Source organism: Euwallacea fornicatus, chromosome 11 (genome assembly GCF_040115645.1).
Source record: "Euwallacea fornicatus isolate EFF26 chromosome 11, ASM4011564v1, whole genome shotgun sequence".
Lineage (NCBI taxonomy): Eukaryota > Metazoa > Arthropoda > Insecta > Coleoptera > Curculionidae > Euwallacea > Euwallacea fornicatus.
The window spans coordinates 381235-398235 of record NC_089551.1 but is presented as its reverse complement, the minus strand read 5'-3'; the positions used below and the strand labels follow the sequence as shown (position 1 = coordinate 398235).

At 43.8% G+C, this 17001-nt stretch overlaps 4 protein-coding genes across 10 annotated transcripts; 2 read left to right on the top strand and 2 right to left on the bottom strand.

Annotated features, from left to right (window-relative positions):
* The first annotated feature begins 283 nt into the window (after positions 1–283).
* PKD (serine/threonine-protein kinase D3) lies at positions 284–6506 on the top strand. Of its 2 annotated transcripts, none has more exons than XM_066287742.1 (12): positions 284–495; positions 804–949; positions 999–1143; positions 1193–1333; positions 1390–1577; positions 1889–2126; positions 2178–2343; positions 2412–2869; positions 2928–3310; positions 3358–3541; positions 3633–3993; positions 4052–6506. In XM_066287742.1, exons 2-12 carry the CDS (start codon positions 818–820, stop codon positions 4071–4073), a joined length of 2418 nt encoding a protein of 805 aa, XP_066143839.1. In that variant the 5' UTR covers positions 284–495; positions 804–817; the 3' UTR covers positions 4074–6506. The 2 variants fall into 2 exon arrangements, with proteins under 2 accessions (XP_066143839.1, XP_066143838.1); XM_066287741.1 differs by having other exon boundaries at positions 285–495; positions 1886–2126.
* LOC136342187 (uncharacterized) lies at positions 6433–8115 on the bottom strand. Of its 2 annotated transcripts, XM_066287750.1 has the most exons (6): positions 7688–8115; positions 7064–7639; positions 6843–7013; positions 6686–6787; positions 6527–6632; positions 6433–6471 (listed from the first exon to the last, which is right to left on the bottom strand). In XM_066287750.1, the coding sequence occupies exons 1-5, from the start codon at positions 7938–7940 to the stop codon at positions 6544–6546; spliced, it is 1191 nt and encodes a 396-aa protein (XP_066143847.1). In that variant the 5' UTR covers positions 7941–8115; the 3' UTR covers positions 6433–6471; positions 6527–6543. The 2 variants fall into 2 exon arrangements, with proteins under 2 accessions (XP_066143847.1, XP_066143846.1); XM_066287749.1 differs by having other exon boundaries at positions 6433–6632.
* A 189-nt stretch (positions 8116–8304) lies between these two features.
* Positions 8305–16914, bottom strand: Rbcn-3B (WD repeat-containing protein Rbcn-3B). Of its 5 annotated transcripts, none has more exons than XM_066287722.1 (19): positions 16606–16914; positions 15852–16349; positions 15526–15754; positions 15342–15474; positions 15130–15159; positions 14768–14858; positions 14574–14719; positions 14394–14521; positions 14195–14335; positions 14063–14141; positions 13871–14012; positions 12958–13624; positions 12440–12508; positions 12241–12336; positions 11205–11374; positions 10050–11148; positions 9859–9985; positions 9494–9807; positions 8305–9434 (listed from the first exon to the last, which is right to left on the bottom strand). In XM_066287722.1, exons 2-19 carry the CDS (start codon positions 16341–16343, stop codon positions 9091–9093), a joined length of 4497 nt encoding a protein of 1498 aa, XP_066143819.1. In that variant the 5' UTR covers positions 16344–16349; positions 16606–16914; the 3' UTR covers positions 8305–9090. The 5 variants fall into 5 exon arrangements, with proteins under 5 accessions (XP_066143819.1, XP_066143820.1, XP_066143822.1 ...); XM_066287723.1 differs by having other exon boundaries at positions 14768–14855; XM_066287725.1 differs by lacking the exon at positions 15130–15159 and having other exon boundaries at positions 14768–14855; positions 16606–16913.
* Positions 11561–12234, top strand: LOC136342199 (uncharacterized). The gene is made up of 3 exons (XM_066287766.1): positions 11561–11627; positions 11681–11817; positions 11945–12234. Exons 1-3 carry the CDS (start codon positions 11592–11594, stop codon positions 12072–12074), a joined length of 303 nt encoding a protein of 100 aa, XP_066143863.1. The 5' UTR covers positions 11561–11591; the 3' UTR covers positions 12075–12234.
* Positions 16915–17001: the final 87 nt, after the last annotated feature.

The window sequence follows — 17001 nt, the reverse complement described above, 5'->3', positions numbered from 1 at the left end:
CTTTATATTTGGGCCACCCGTGATTGACACAATGGTCAATGCGATTCGCAACGCCGCCAACTCTTTAACGTTTATCTGGCTAATTGATCTAAAATTAACGAGAATCACGAAGAATTCTTGTTAAAAACCGATTCTCTCATATTCAGTTCAATACACGTCTACAAAGTCTTCGAAACACTAGCAAAATTCCCGTGTTAACATCTAGTGCGCCATAGAGCTGGCAACCTCGCAAAAATTCTTCTCCTTCCCTGCGAACTGTGAGTTAAAACGAAACAACTACATCAGCAGTTTCGACCAATAGCAGTTAATTATTCTTTTGTTTTTAGCTAGCACTGTTGTCAGTGTCAGTGTCACTGAAACTTTGTCAAATATGGCTATGTGAAATTAAAAATTTACTCATTTTCGACTTAAAAACACTGGAAACCCGCTACATTTCCGGGACAAAACCTCTAGTCGAGCCCTAAAGGACATCCTGACCAGGGGCGGCCTTATGAGGTAAGTGCCAATAGCCGCGGGCAAAAACAGGTCCTCAATATACCAAATCCAGTTCAAATAACGGTACCTAAATATCCCAAAGTTTTCTCAACCAAATCATGGTTCTATCTGAGATTTACCGCTCCAACAACCAGGATTAAAGTCCTGATTATCCATTCGTGAATCTGGGATTAAGCTCCGTTTGTTTAGTTCTTATCAGTGTTGTTATTTTAGCGTGAGCGGATTTTCCCTAAATATCAGGCATTAAGTCTGCATTCTACCTAATTAGAAAATAATGTCCCTATGCTGAGGCCTTTCCTCTCTTTCAGATAAACTTCTCATCATGGACGACCAGGGGCCTGAAGTGACATTCATGTTCCAGTTTGGCTTCATCCGGGATGCAGTCACAGTGCCTCAGTGCAGCCTCAACCTCAAAACCATCAAGGATTTAGCAAGAGATTTTTTGAATTCTAAGGTAAAGTTTTCAGTCCTCGTTTCAGTCAGTGTTTCAATGCTTTGTACAGATTCCCGACCATGGTATAAACCGCCTCGAAGACCGGCTACTGCTTTTCAAGCATGAGTACAACTCGAACAACATTCTGCAATTTATCAATTCTGCCTCGGACATAGTGGACGAGACTCTAATCGAAATAGTCCTGACTGCCAAAGGTATTGTTTTATATGGTGTTGCAAAGCTTTACTATATGAGCTTGTCCAGTGCCTGCAACAGTGCAGCATTCAGATGTGACCGTTGTACGACCACACGCCCTCTCAGTACACTCCTACAAAACCCCCACTTTTTGTGACTTTTGTGGAGAGATGCTTTTCGGGCTGGTGCGGCAGGGGCTCAAGTGTGATGGTATTGTTTTCTGCTTTGGGGGTTGAATGAGCTTTGGCTGAGTGTCGCTTTGCCAGGTTGCGCCCAAAACTACCACAAGAGGTGTGTGGTTAAGGTGCCCAATAATTGCTCCTTTGCCTTGTATGACGGCAACAAGTCAGAGAGGAGGAGGTCGGCGAATTTGCAGGTGCCCAGAAGCCCTTCGGGTGGCAGCAATACCTCCCTGGCCTCGGGGAATTCCACCCAAACTGAGGACAGTGGCTTGGTAAGGCTGGCCAATTTTTTTACGGGGGTTAAGCTTGACACTTGATTAATATCGCTGTTTAAAAACACCAATCCGTCCATTTTCGAATTTACTTTTAAGCTGCGGTGAAGGTTTTTTTGATATTTTATACCCGTTTATTATGTTTATGTTATTTTATGTTTCAATATATGCCTGACTTTTTTTTTTGGTTTTCTTTTTTAGTTTCATTTCCCCCTGGTTCCTCTTTTGTATTTCAAAAAAAAAAAAAAAAATATCAAGAACACCCTCAATAACTATGCCCTCAGGCGCATTATAGCTTTCACTCGCAGCAGGGCACCAATCGCTCACCCTCTTTGAGTGCGCGCTCGGATTGCAGAGCGGTGCGAATTCCACACACCTTCGTCATCCACTCGTACACGAGGCCCACAGTCTGCCAACACTGCAAGAAGTTGCTCAAGGGACTCTTCAAACAGGGTTTGCAGTGCAAAGACTGCAACTACAATGTGCACAAGAAATGCATGGATAAAGTTCCCAAGGACTGCACTGGGGAAGTGCTACGGGACTCTTCAGGTAAGTTCGAGGTATTCTAAGTTTCTCGACGAGTTTCAAGAAGCCCTGTAGGGCAATTCGAGTACGCAGAGAGCTCGGGCAGCGACAGCCAAACCAACTTGGTTTTAACGGAAGATGAAAGTGACAGCTGCCGACATAATAACCACGAAAATGGGGGTCCGAAGTATATCGAGGTGATCCCCGTGCACGATGACGACAATGACTATTCACCCTCTAGGTGAGTGTTGATGCCATGCGGCATGTCCCAAAAATGGTACATTTCTCGATTGATTATTGTGAGGGCAGTTGCAGCTCCTCTTCGCCCAGCGCCAACATTCCCCTGCAGCGAATTGTGCAATCGGTGAAGCACACCAAACGAAGAGGGTCCAAAGTTATCAAAGAAGGTTGGCTGGTGCATTTCACCAACAAGGACCGGACGGTACGCCGTCACTTCTGGCGACTGGACACGAAGTCTCTTGTGCTGTTCCAAAGCGACAGCAGTTCCAAGTACTACAAGGAGATCCCTCTGGCCGAGATTTTGGCGATCGACACTGCCCGCATAAAGCAGGGAGAAGTGATGCACTGCTTTGAAATCCGCACAGCCAATGTGGACTACTTCGTCGGGCAGGATCCGTTACATGATTTGCACGATGGTAGTAATGTGAACCTACCCCCTCCCGATAGTGGGATTGGGGCCTATTTGGCTAAGAGTTGGGAAACTACTATAAGACAAGCACTGTTGCCTGTTACTGCAAATTCCGGAAGTACGTTTCGTCTGCCTCTGTTTCAGGGTAAGTAACTAACGTTTCTCGTTATTGGCAGAACCCGAGGACGTGCCCAACGAGAGCGAAGACCAGATAACCGACATGAGTCAGATCTATCAAATTTACCCGGACGAGGTCTTGGGGTCGGGCCAATTCGGAATCGTTTACGGGGGGATTCATCGCAGATCCGGCAGGACTGTAGCGATTAAAGTGATAGATAAACTGCGTTTTCCCACCAAACAAGAAGCCCAACTGAAAAACGAAGTGGCGATTCTGCAGAATCTCTCCCATCCGGGAGTGGTGAACTTGGAGCGCATGTTCGAGACGCCTGAACGCATTTTCGTGGTAATGGAGAAGCTGAAAGGGGACATGTTGGAGATGATTTTGTCGCACGAGAACGGGCGACTCACGGAGAGAGTGACCAAGTTCCTTATCACCCAGGTGAGCATCGGGGGACAAAACAAACTTCGATAAACGCGTTATTGCAGATCCTGATCGCCTTGAAGCATTTGCATAGCAAGAACATTGTGCATTGCGACTTGAAACCGGAAAACGTGCTTTTAAACTCCGACTCGGAATTCCCGCAAGTGAAGCTCTGTGATTTCGGCTTCGCCCGGATCATCGGGGAGAAGTCCTTTAGGCGCTCAGTGGTGGGGACCCCTGCTTATCTAGGTAAGGAACTGAACACGACGGGTTCGGTAGCCTCGTGGGGGATGTAATTATTCCTCACACAACCCTTTGCGTTTTTCATCTTCCTGCGTAGCTCCAGAGGTGCTTCGCAACAAAGGTTACAACCGCTCCCTGGACATGTGGAGTGTGGGTGTGATCGTTTATGTGAGCCTCAGCGGCACCTTCCCTTTCAACGAGGACGAGGACATCAACGACCAGATTCAGAACGCCGCTTTCATGTATCCACCAAATCCCTGGAAGGAGATCTCTTCTGACGCCATTGATCTGATCAACAATCTGCTGCAAGTAAAGCAGCGCAAGCGTTTCACCGTGGACAAGTCTCTGCAGCATATTTGGCTGCAGGACTATCAGACTTGGTGCGACTTGAGGTCGTTGGAGAATCAAATCTCACAGCGGTACTTGACGCACGAGTCTGATGACGCCAGGTGGGAGAAGTATGTCAAAAGGATTGCCCGGTTTAAACGAGCGGTAATGCTGGATTTTGCATCTTAGGTATCGGTCAGAAACGCAATGACGGGACAAAAGCTGGCTGCACAATGTGAAACGGTGCCTGATCGGGGTGAAGTCTTCCTGATGATGTCCCTGAGTGAAGCCTGTGATTTTTAGGGCGCTACCGCGCAGTTCTACAAAGTTTCCAATTTTATTGCTGTTATCAAGTGGTTTCGGAGGTGTTCCAGAGCAATTTAGTTTTGTTTAACCTACATCGAAGTGAAGCAATAGTGCAGCATAAAGACAACCTCCAACTCCATAAAGGTACTTATCTGAGCACAAACTGTGTTTATTTATTGGTTATATTGTTACATGTTTTTATTTTATCCACGTTGTACAAAAGCTTTATTTTTATATTACTACTGCGTTTAGGTTAAATTTAAGCGACTTTAATACTCATTTTAATTTAGTCGAGTAGCTATGGAATCTCCATATTAGTAACTTTTAGAGGCCTCATGGGAATCAAATGTCTCCTGTGTTGGTTGCGTATATGTTACAAAATAGTGTTTTGGGTCTTGAATAAGCTTTATTCTGGTGGCGCGCTCAAAGGCTCAAAAGTTTTGAGAAGCCCCGTGTATGCAGTAAGGGCTTGTTGTGATGTGGATTTGTGTAATCGGTTTTAGTTTATAACTCTTCCTTCAGGACTGACTGTATGGGGGTAAAGAGAAGTAAGTGCCAAGTAATAGCACTAGAAGTCATGAAAATATTCGTGTTTTCAAAGTGCAATATATTCCTTAAAGTTTCCGTGCGAAAGTGTCTTATTATAAGGTCAATTTCATTTTGCAGGGTGCTCGAGCTGACTCAGTCACAGACGACCACCCTGTATTGGTAATAGTGGGGCTCAGGGTAAATAATACAATGTGGCAACGCCGCCAAGTGCTCATATGCTGACAAAAGTAAAGCGGGCCGCCATGTTCGATTTTTAAAAATAGATTTTTTAGGTTGAAAAGGGCCCTTAAAGAAGCTATCTAGCCCATATAGAACTGGTTCATTTATAGTTAGGGAAATTAGGAATAAACTCACCTCTTAAAGCTTTCTTTATGGGCCACGCGTCTCTGGCTGTTGAACCGAAGGAAGTCCTCGACATGGCCGCCGCTTAAATCCGAATTTTTAGTATGAATTTCTCATCGTACGACAGTTATCCATCCCCCAGGAGTGATTTCACCATTCTATCACGGTCATTTCACTACTGATCTCTATGAAGATCTTTGAACGTGAAAAACGTCTAGCTAAACTTAGGATAAAACGCAACTTTTTGAATTGCAAAATCACGGTTTCTGTTTTCAACATTTCCGGAATAAAACTCTTCGACTAGGCACGACTTGAAACCGCAGTCAAAACCGCCAAATTTTTCGTTATTTTCGGAGCGCGGACCGCAACCGCCAGAAACTTAAAATGTCGCCGAAAACAATTGAAGAAACAAAAGTAAAAAGTTCTGCATTTCGTCGCTAGGTGATGCATAGATCGAGGAAATTTTCTAAACCCAACCCAGCGAGTTAATAATTTAGAAAACCGGTCAAAAAGCATTTAAGTTAATTAATTTCTGTGATTATCAAACTGTTTATTAATGAGAATCATTAGCGGGCGAGTTTAAATTAAAAACTAGGAAATCGCGAATGCGCAGATCTAAAAACCGATTAGCGCTGATCTTCGGCGCGCCACGCCCACTGTATTGGTTTCAGTGAACGATCTATAATAAAGTGTATTTTATTTGTAATTCCGGACTTCACTAGATAAGCAATGGTCCCCTTTTGGCCCTTGTAGGGATCTAATAGCTCAATTAGTTGTAAATTAATTAAATCATCGTCCAGCTCACCTTAGAAACTCAGCAACCTTGACGGCCCCAACATATGGAATGCGAGGTTTTGCCTGTAATCTCACAGATTAACAGTGTACCCCTTTACGTTCGCAGTAAATCTTTAATATATCATTACAATTCCATATTATTACGTTTGTTACACCCGAAATAATTATAGTCAATGTACCGTGCGTCGTCTATAGAAGGCGCGTCTTGTGTGCATTGTACATTTAAGGCGGGAAACTTTTGCCGTTTTAACCGAGGGGTTAAATCACTCCATAAAATGTCTGTTACTTCATAGGTTGTGTGAAAAGCCCCAAAACACCTTATAGAAATAATAAACAATTCTCTATCTCTGTATAACACAAATTTCAATTCATCAATATTACAAAAGGCCTAATATTTAATTACAACTGTCTGTACAGAATAGGCATTTTAATATAAGTTAGTTTTTGGTTGTGAACGAATCACGTCTAGTGTTATTCCTTAACAGTTGTTGTTGTAAAGGCAACTTTTGACAAGAAAAAGTACTCGTTAAAGTCACCAAAACCTGCCTCTTCTTACTTTTGAAGAGAAGTCTCAGACGTACACAGGGAATAACATTATATTTTATATTAAATGTACACTATAAAAATGATAATATACAACATGTTATTGTAATGTTGTAGATTTTGATTTACCTTTAAAAACCGCTCTATCAGGAAGACCCAAAAGGCGATTTTGATGACACAACTGCGCCAAAAAGGCTTTTATTAGATGATGAAGCAGTCACTTTAACTGTGCGTCCTGAAAGAAGCAATTCAGACATAACAGTACCTCAAATGCTAATTAAACATTACCAAACAACCCCTCATTTGAAGAGGTTGGAGTAGTAAAAAAAGGATTCACAGATGATGCAGTGGAGGCCACATTAGAGTAGTTTAGATCAATGGGTATAGGCACTAAACCCCATTAAAAATATAACTGAAACACTGTCTTATAATGAATAACCATTACCTGGCCTTAATGGAATGTTACTGTTGACCAGAGATGGAGCAGTAGTGGTACTGGTAGTAATAGCAAATTTCGGGGAAACAGATCCAAATATGTGGCTCTTATTAAAATTAAAAAAGGGATAGCTACTACTTGTAGTAGTTGTAGGTACAGGTCCAGATTTAGCACTTGCAACTAAATATTGCTACTAAGAATAAAGTAACATTAATCTAAAGTAACTTTACCTGATGATTGTGCCAAAGGTTCAAAGGCACCATGGGTTTGTTTGGATGAGTTAAAGATTAAAGTCTTCATGGGTGGAAATTGGAACGTATTACTGAAAGCTTTAACACTCTCTGGAAGCCTTTGCAATCCCTCCACTTGCTCAGTGTCCAAGTTAAATCGGCAAATTACCACACCTTTGTCAAAATCCTTCTCTTCTAAATTCACCTGAAACCACTCAAAATCGCCACCACTCGTAGCTGAGTAACATGGTTTGTTCCTGCTTGTGTGTTTCACCTTTCTATCCAAGGAATAAAGTGTGAAACTCTGCGTAACTGTATCCCAATTATCTCCTAAAAACAGGGTAGAGAACTTGAGCAATTGCTCAGCATGGATGTACTGTACAACTATGAAAAAAAGCAGGTTGTTTTTGCAGTACAAATATCTGTTGTATAACTCTTGGTCAATGTCTATAATAAACTCTGGATTATTCAAAAGGAAGGCTTCAGGATGCAGCTCTTTGAAGTGGCGATAGATATGGTAGGAGCTGCTTTTGAAGGTGCTCACACAAACTGGGCATTCATACTCTTTAGGCAGGCCTTAAAGTTTGTTTTAGAATGCGTGTCAATGATTGAATAAACACTTACAACTTTCCTCGTGATGAGCCACCTCCGAGTACTTCAGCAACTGTGTACACCCATCAAAACGGTTGATGCATGGAAAAAGAGAGTAATCTGCGAGTACCCCGAAACAGGACACTACTCCAACATCGTTGTCGTCCGAACAACGTCCGCATTTGATGCCTCGATTGGGATACACCTTTACTGGTTTCACTGAAAGGTACTTTTTGCACTGACAACACACAAGGTGCTCCAGAGTATGCTCGCTAAGTATAAACATTATAAGAGAGAACTAATACTATTTTTCTTATGTATTTGTCCCTTATCTCATTTTATCATTTTGTAACGATTCAAAATTATCTTCGTTACATCCGTTTTGAATGCTTTTTGAGGTTAGAAAACAGATTTTCCACGGCAACGCATCTCATTGGACGAAATAATTTCTCTCTGGCCAATCGTTGCCGATATACAAAGTATGACATCATTGAAATTTTAAAAGATATTCGTGTCCTGACGTCACCAGATTTGCACTTCGAACACGCGGATCTGATAATTACCTGGGAATAAATGTTTATAAATAAATTCGTTCTCTATTCCAATACATCTATAATTTTTATTACAATATATAGACTATAACACCTAAAAACAAAAATAAATAATATTTATTTAACAGGTATTTACAAAGTAGTTAACAAAATGGCGACCGGTAAAAGACGAATTTAATTAATTTAAAACCAAAAGTAACAGGAACGAATGTTAAGATTTTCAATTAATTAGTTTAATTATCTATTGATTTAATAGGTAATAAACAATCACTCTGTATACTGTTCGTACGAAAACCTCACACGCAACAAAAGACAGAGAGGACACTCACCCCAACTACTGCACGTACTCTCTATACCGTTATATCAATTAAATTTACACGGTAATATATTAATTATTATTGTTATTAAATATCATAAGGTGCACGTAATATTTGAATTAACATTATAGTAATTATAGCAACACCAATGTAATTTAGATAATATTATCATTCGATAAAGGTAATTTTCAACAACAATAACAGGCTTATGAGAGAAGAGGAGGAGCCACATAGAATTAATCTTTGCGACCACGCACTCGAGATACCCTCTAGAGGCGTGGCTCCAACAGCCGATTACCTACAATCAATAGCAGCGCATGTGCCGTTTGAACGATTGAATAACATTTGTTTGGAACGTGGCGATTTATAATAATTTACCTGAGGCACGATTTGCTCGGGAGGAGGTTAAGGCCCAAAACTCCGCCTCCTTCCTCCCCCGCTCATTTGTTTATTTATCTACATTAAAATAGAAAGACACGAGGCAGATTTCACTCTCTTCTCAATTACCGAGAACCTCATTTAAACTCTCCAGTTTACTAATACTGATGCGCAAATGTACCTGAATTTCCTAGACGTTGAATCGCGTTTCGGAGCCGTCGGCCAGCATCAAGGACACGGTGCGATTGGTGATCCAAATGAGGCGTGCGAGGCGCATGGGGTTCAATCGAGTGACGTCGGCAATGGGAGCGGTGCTGTAGGACTTCACATTCTTGGTCTGCGCCTGCCCCAGACCGAACATGCCAGTACTGGTTTGCCAAAAGCTCAACTTGTCCTCCGAGCATGCGTAGCTGACCAGAAACTTGCCGTCGGGGCTGAAAGCGCACGCAGTCACAGGACCCGAGTGCGCCAGAATCGTCGTGTTTTTCCCTTGGCGCAGCTCGTAAATCGTCAGCGCCCCGTTATTGGCCCCAACTTAACCCCCATAAAACCAATCAAAACGAACGGGTATTGACAGGAACAATAAGACTTACCCGCAATTCGTCTGGTGGCTGCGCAATGGGAGACCTGATTGAACTTGCACACTGCAGGGAAAACCTCCTGTAGGCCTTTGTTCTTGAGTTGATTCGGATCGAGGCAGTGCAGGATAATGTCCATCAGCTGTACCAACAAATCGCTCATTTCTGTCTGCATTTTGTCGATCAGGAGCTCCACTCCGCGTAGGATCTCAGGCTTCGCCTTGTTCAGCACGTTGTTATTCATATTGATGTTGAGCGTCTGCGCGTTTTGCTGCATCGCATTGTAACGCGCCACCTCTTTGGCCATGGTGGTAATAAAGGCAGCTGGCCTAAACATTTAGGAAAGCTTAGCTGGAAAACTAAGCTTGAGAACTAGCTACCTTGCAGTGGCTATAAGGGTTAAAGCATGCCGTGCAGTTCTGCAAGAATCTGCCTGCGGAGTCAGGGGAAGACCGTAGGTCATGCTCGGCACGAGTTTGTCGGCCTCGGAGCACAATTCGAGCAGCCCTGCAATAGCGAAATATTGAACAATGCAAATCGCAAAGTATAAAAAAATATCTCTCGATCTTACCAACGAGCACTTTGCTGATGTCCAAAAATGGCTCCCACACTGTGAATCCGCGGCCAATGAGATCGATCGCTGCCCTGCGGAGAGGTATATGCGCCGGCAGGCGTGGCGAGGGCGGAGCCAAAAGCAGATGTGACAGCGCCATAGCGGTCAGCCTTGCCAGATTATTATTACCTGATCCAAAACCTTCCACCACAGAATTCTTCCTCCGTTCCTCATTGGGCTTGGCCCTCTTTGAGTTATCAGTGCTGGTAATATCTTGCCCAAACTCCGCCCCGATCACGCCCAACAAAATCACAGCCGTCGATTGTTTGCGCTTCAGCTCAGTCAGACTAGAAGGCTTGCGCACTTGCTCCTCCTCTTCCTCTTCAAAGTCGTCATCGTCCACATCGGGAGTGCTTGGGGCGTTGCCGTGGGAATTAACGTGATTTTGTCCAGAGGGCGGGGATATCGCCTGCTGATTTATAGTTTCGGTTTGTGTGTACAAAGGCAAATACTGCGCCCAGGCGTCCACCAGTTGCTTACGCCCTCTAGGCCCCATTCGCGACAGCTCCGCCAATAACAACGTCTGAGCGGCTTCGCGTACTTCAACGCAATGGTGCTGCCACCTCTTAGCCATCATCTCCACTTGAGGGCGCTTAAAGTGCTTAGCCCCGTGCTCCACCACTTTATCGGGCAACAAAACACAGTGCAGGGTGGCCAAAAGGGACCAGCCCTGTTTGATTTGCGCCTGCTGCTGTGTGTACATCTCTTCCTGCTCTTCGTCCGTTTTACTCCAATTTACTCTAGTGGATTGGCGGTGTAATTTCCTGTTACGTTCCTGCTCCGGCACGAAAGTAGCGTTACTCATGCCCATCAAGGTGTGGCTGAGGGCGATTATTGCCAGCAGATGGTTGCTGGTGAGGGTCGTACTCAATTCCCAATGAGTTCTGCTCGTGAATATCCGTGTCAGTTTCTCCCTGCGCACCAAATCGACTGGAAGACTAATTTCCAAGTCCTGATGCTGCTGGTCGACGTCCTCCAAGGGTATGGTGTTGTGCCACGTGGGCAGAAATAGGGACATGTGGTTGGCTTTGGATAGCACTCCGAAAGATAGCGGTACCTGCAAAGGTTTGATCTATAGCAACCCGTGACGAAAACGGTTTTGAATAACCATACCATGGGGCGCAGCAACCCCAGCTTGACCAGACACACCCTATCTAGATCGTCATCCAAGCCCCACGAATGTAACAAGGAGAGCAGCAGCTGGCAGATCTCCATAGCATGCGAGGTGTCCAGGGGTCCCAAACTGCCTGGACGGTTTTTGTCTTTGGTCGAATCGGGGTGGTCTAGATTTAGTAAATTATTCTTATTAGTGAAAAGTAATTATATTTATTGCTGAAAGGGTTGAAAGATAATTTATACATCGACTTTAAAGTGAATTTCTACTATTAATGTGTGGATCAATGATCGCCAAGAACCGTTGGGGGGTAATGAACTTTAAGTACTATTGAATCCGCACGCTATTAAATTCTATCTTGACTGATTAATTGAAGAGAATACGAAATGGTTTCAATGAAGACGCATGTGGTGCTCATAGTGGTGAGCCATCGGCGACGTAAGGAAAATTCAAATTCGTTAAAGACGTGTTTCAGGTGCTGTCTATATCTGGCAAATGGGGTAGTTGGGGGAGGCCCATAGTGAACGACCCCGAGAGCTACAAGTACGAGAACGACACTATTTTTTATGGAGAACCTGTACTACTGCACTCCTGGGTTGTGCAGCCTGAGAGGTAAGAGATGAAACTCTATTTATGGGGTAATAAATGTGTTCGAATTTGCGGTGAAAATCAAAGTGAATCCAAAGAACTGTATCGAGTAGAAAATGACAATTCGTGCTCTTTACATGAAATTTTTTAGGACACAAGCCCTAATCAACAACACAATGGTGGCTGGAGGCATGTTCTACCGCCTCCTGAGAGCTATCTACAGGGCCGGAACAATAGTTTACAGCTACATGCCACCCGTACCCAATCCGATAACCGGATGACATCTACGCAAACAATGTGATAATTTGCAAGACATGGCAACACTTTCGCGCGCATTAGGATAAGTGAAAAAACATGTGGCATTCTATTCTACAACTTCTGGTAGGCAAAATACGATATTTGTTTTTTTACAATGTTGTTGTATTGTTTTTTTTTTCTATATCTTACCTTTGTTCATGTCCGCGCCTTTGAGCATGAGCTCAGCCTTGGCTTGTATTTTAGTTTGCATTGTCTCGGCGCCCTCTTTCATCTTAGCCAAAATTCCTGCGGCGTCCAATAGAAAGAGAGAGAAACACGAGACCAAATCAAAATACGCGCTCAAGCTGATCAAATCAAATGATAATAAATTTCATTAGATAAGCATTACCGTGTTTGTCCTTTTCTTTAATAATGCGCTCCACGTTCTCCGCCTTGTCCTTAACCTTCCCGAAAAAGTCTTCGCCGCGTAAATTAAATCAATCGAAATGTTAACAGTACAATCGTCATTAGTCACTGTTCTAAAGACACTTTAATATTCAACTATTATTAACCACTCTGTATGATCGAACAGCTTTTGAAGGACCTCGATCTATTTATCAGTACGTCGATGGAAGATTTTAAGGATTTAACAATTTGTAGTGCTACAATTTAGCACATCGATGGTCAAATCAATATAAAATCCCAAAATGGCGCCGATTTAGGCCAATTGAATGGCAGGAAAGCTTTGAATCGACCAATGAGAAACGCGCATTCATTGCTCTGTGTCAACTTTCGAAAAATTAATGTCGAAATACTTCGCAATAAATATGCGATTGAAATTCCGCCCAATTGCCCAAATATTAAACTTAATAAGGCAGAGCTTGGCCCTTGATTCCTAAGCAACTTTTACCATGGAAGACTACTCACCTACAATCTTCTTATGTGCGTCAGGACTTGTACTTTGCGTCAAAGCTGCCACTTTCAAGTACTCCGCCTGCGAAATGAGCCCCGCAGCCTCTAAACTGCCTGGAGACATCATGGCGTACTCCTCGCTCAACAACTCGATGATGAGGGCTTCGATATCGAAGAACAGAATGTGACTTTCCGGATCCTTGGGGTTGGTACGGAAGCCCTGCACCCCCAGGGCGGTTTGTCCGTGGGCCCGTCTCGCGTGAGGATCCCCCACTTCGGTGTGCGCATGGAGCTGCTGTAGCTGGTGCAACCCTCTCTGAGTAGCGTGGCGAATTGCTGACAAATTGCGATGGCGCAGCCCCCTAAAGAAGTGCACCGCGGGATTCGCCAGACCCATCTCCGATGATGGGCTGTTTTCGTCGTTTTCTTCGCAGGCATAAAGCACCTCTTCCGCGGCGATTCCTTGCAGGACTCGGTCCAGGTGTCCAGTCTCCATTTGCCAGACGTAGACAGTCCCGTCAGAGCAGCCGATGATCATGAAATCGTCCTTGGGACGCCACTTTATCGTCGTCACCGGGAACAAGTGTCTGGAGGCTAGGCAGATGCATTTGCGCTCTGCGAGGCTGAGAAGTGTCACGGAGTGGTCAGAGGCCACAGAACAGATGCATTTTTGGACGCGGGCCTGCAAAACGCACAAAATACCACTGCTTGAGTATTCCATTTCTCCATCGAGATGCCAGCGCTAGTCCTCACGACTTTCCAAATTTCGATGTTAATATAGTAATCTCAGTAACTATGGGAGGTAGAGAGAAGTTCGAACACAAATCAAACTACCTTGCCTCCAATATCTCCTGTAGTTACAGAGATTTCCTAGATAAACAGTGAAATTGTCCCACCCTGTAGATATAAGGATTGTGTGTAAACTTACACTGCAATTTTCCGGAGGCACCAACAACTGGGTGATTTCCCCTGCATGAACGCAAAATCGATGGATGAGAGACCCTGTGACCAAATCCCAGAGACACACCGCGAAGTCCACCCCTCCAGAGACCAAAAAATTCCGGTCATACCTGCATGGAAACTATGTCAGTTGAACAAAACCAATACTCTCAGACATTACCTGGGATGTTCCCTGTGAGGATGCAGCAGACAGTTAACTCTGCCATGATGCCCAGAGAGAATCTGATGGGGAGGCCAGCCTGAAAATGCGTTTATTTGTTCTTGCAGTAATTGTTTCTCGTTCTCAACTTACTGTGGTACTGCTGATGGGTGCCGTGTAATAGTTGGAGTAACACTGTTTGCGTGGCGGGTACTATGATGATGGAACCATCTTCTCTGCCTACAACCAAGCGGCTCTGCAGCGGAAGGTAAATGCTGGCTGTCAGTCTAATGGCTACAAATGATAGGCAGAAAGGATGAAAATATTTTTAGAAATTGGAGATTTAACTCACATAGCTCTTCCTGCCTTTCTACCTGGTCTAAAACCCCCACCGGATTGGGACGGACCGAGCCCCAGGCCTTTGTCAAGCTGGTCGTCAAGGTGGCAGCGGCTATCACTGGCTGAGAGGACGCCTGCGCCCTGTAAACTTTCATCGTTCACGCAAGAAAAAAATATTATAAGACAAATGCACCTTATCGCCTCTAGCTGCGCAGGACTTATATCCGGAATTGCCCAGAGAAGCACTGAACCTTCAGAATCCCCTCGCAGCAAGTACCTTTTGGCCTGTCCATTTCGGTAGGTTGTAACCAAGTTCATGGCTGGAGGACACGAAAGGGGCTAAAAGATGCCTTGATGGAGATGTTTTAATTTGTGGTAATAATATACCTTTCCGTCTGGCTGACTTAAGAGACAGTAGAGAAATGGAGAGTCGCTCTCCACGCTCTTGGTGTGGAAATCCTTGTGGTCTGCAGTGCTGCTACAAGGGCAAAACTATGAACTAACAAACATCGACTATATCATGGAAAACAGTTAGATGGCAAAGCATTTAAGCAGGCAAGCTTATGAGTGCATTTAATAAAAAAATAAGTGAACTAAGAGTGATGCTATAATACAGTGGCAGGGCATGCGCAAAGAGAAATCAAGAGGACGGAGCCAGCTCTTTGTAGGGAAAAATGAGTCACTTTGTCTCCCACAAGAACCTGACTTTCATTAGGAAACACACACTAAAAACTTGGTGATTGTCTAACCTATTGTTAACGCTCTTTCCGCGCAGCTTTCTTCACGTCCACAGATGAGAAAACGAAACCAAAAAGAAAACAAACTGGTTAATAAATGTACCGCTAAAGTGCTCTTTGAAATCAACAAAAATTCAACCAATATTAGGCGCTGATATGACCTTGTGTTAGTCCACCCCCCCATCCCCCTTACAGCACCTATTAAAAACTGAAAAAAACCTTACTTTGCTGGCAACTTATACATGTACCCTTTCCCCGCGTCCGACCACACAATTATCCTGTCAACTGCCAGAAAGTCGCCGGACATCCACCGCTCTCCCCTAGGGGTCAAGTAGGAGCACAGCACCGAGAAGTCCCCTGAAAAGGCCCATATCAAACCTCTAAAATTGGAGCAAATCCCCGACTAACCGGCATCATAAATCTGCCAATACTTGGTGCAAACTACCAGAACAGTCCTTTGATTGTAGGCACAACATTGAAGGCAAACAGCATTCAAAGTCCGAATCTGTTTACTCTCATTCTCATAAATAGGCTCAGAGTGCTTGTTTTCATGTCCGAGTAAAGTCCACACCTTCACCATTCCTGTAGTAGTCAGGGCTAAGACTACATCATCTTTACGCTTCGCCGGTCTCAATACCTAAGACACCTTAATTGGTAAAAATCTCCAAATGTAATTTTTGCAGATTCAGAGTAAGATTTACACAGAAAGCAGATCTGCATCAAAATTGACTCACATGCAAAGCACTGATCCAGTCAGGATTCTGCTTTGAAGATAGAGTAAACAAAATTTCCAAGCTGAACGGGTCCATGACAAGTATCTCTGGATAATAACCATTGCAAAACAGCCGCACATCCTCACAATTTGACATGTGATAGGCCTGCATGCTAGTGTGCACTTGTGGCAGCTTGACAGCCTCCCTACACTTGCCATCAGTAATGTCCCAAGTGCACATCTCTCCTGCCTCCGAGCTGGACACAATATAGTTGTTATCCTGCATGATTGAGGCCTTGGAGATGCATAAAATTGGGGCGGTGTGCCCCACTAGCAGGCAACGCGGTGTCATTTCTAGGGTATCCGGATCGACTTGCCACAGGCACATTTGCCCATCATAACAGCCAGTGGCCAAAGTCTTTTGGTCCTTGGCAAGGTAAATGCAGGAAATGCAGTGTGTGGGAGCATGCTTGCCCCAGAGCACCACTGGCACTACCAGGCTTGTTCCAGGCATCTTTCACTACATAAAACAGTCACATATAAAATATCGCGCGTGTCGTCTGTTTTTCCATGACTCAGTCATGGTTGTAGTGTACAAAAGAGACTACTTCATTGAGGCCGGATTAATAAAGATCGAGGTTGTGCTAGGTAGTCACATGACGGCAGTTACAATAATTATGCGACTTATTTGACATGCAAACGTCTCGAACGCGTTCAAAATGAGTTAAATTTAATGAGATAAAGTGGATTAAACTGGTACAAACACCATATAATACCTCAGAGCAGACACCTTCGGTTGGGGCTTTCAGGCCAAGTTTGGAACCATGTCTGTGCGGGGAACTCGATTGGTGTTAAATGCAGCAGTATGCGTTTGGGATTTGGCTTCGCTTTGTGGGGACGGAAATTGATTAAAATTACGCGAATTTCTCTAATTTACATTTATTCGCCATTTTTGCCGAACGATCAGCTGTTGGAAACGAGATATTTTTTGATCGGGTGACAGTACGTTAGCGACGTTGCCGATAACCTCCGTTAAAATGTCCATCTAAAGCCATTTAACAAAAGCGACATGGGAACCATAAGATTTTTTAAAATTTATTGATCGGCCATACTAAAAACAGAGTTCGAACAATTAATCGTAATTATAACAGTTAATCTTACTTGAATCTTTA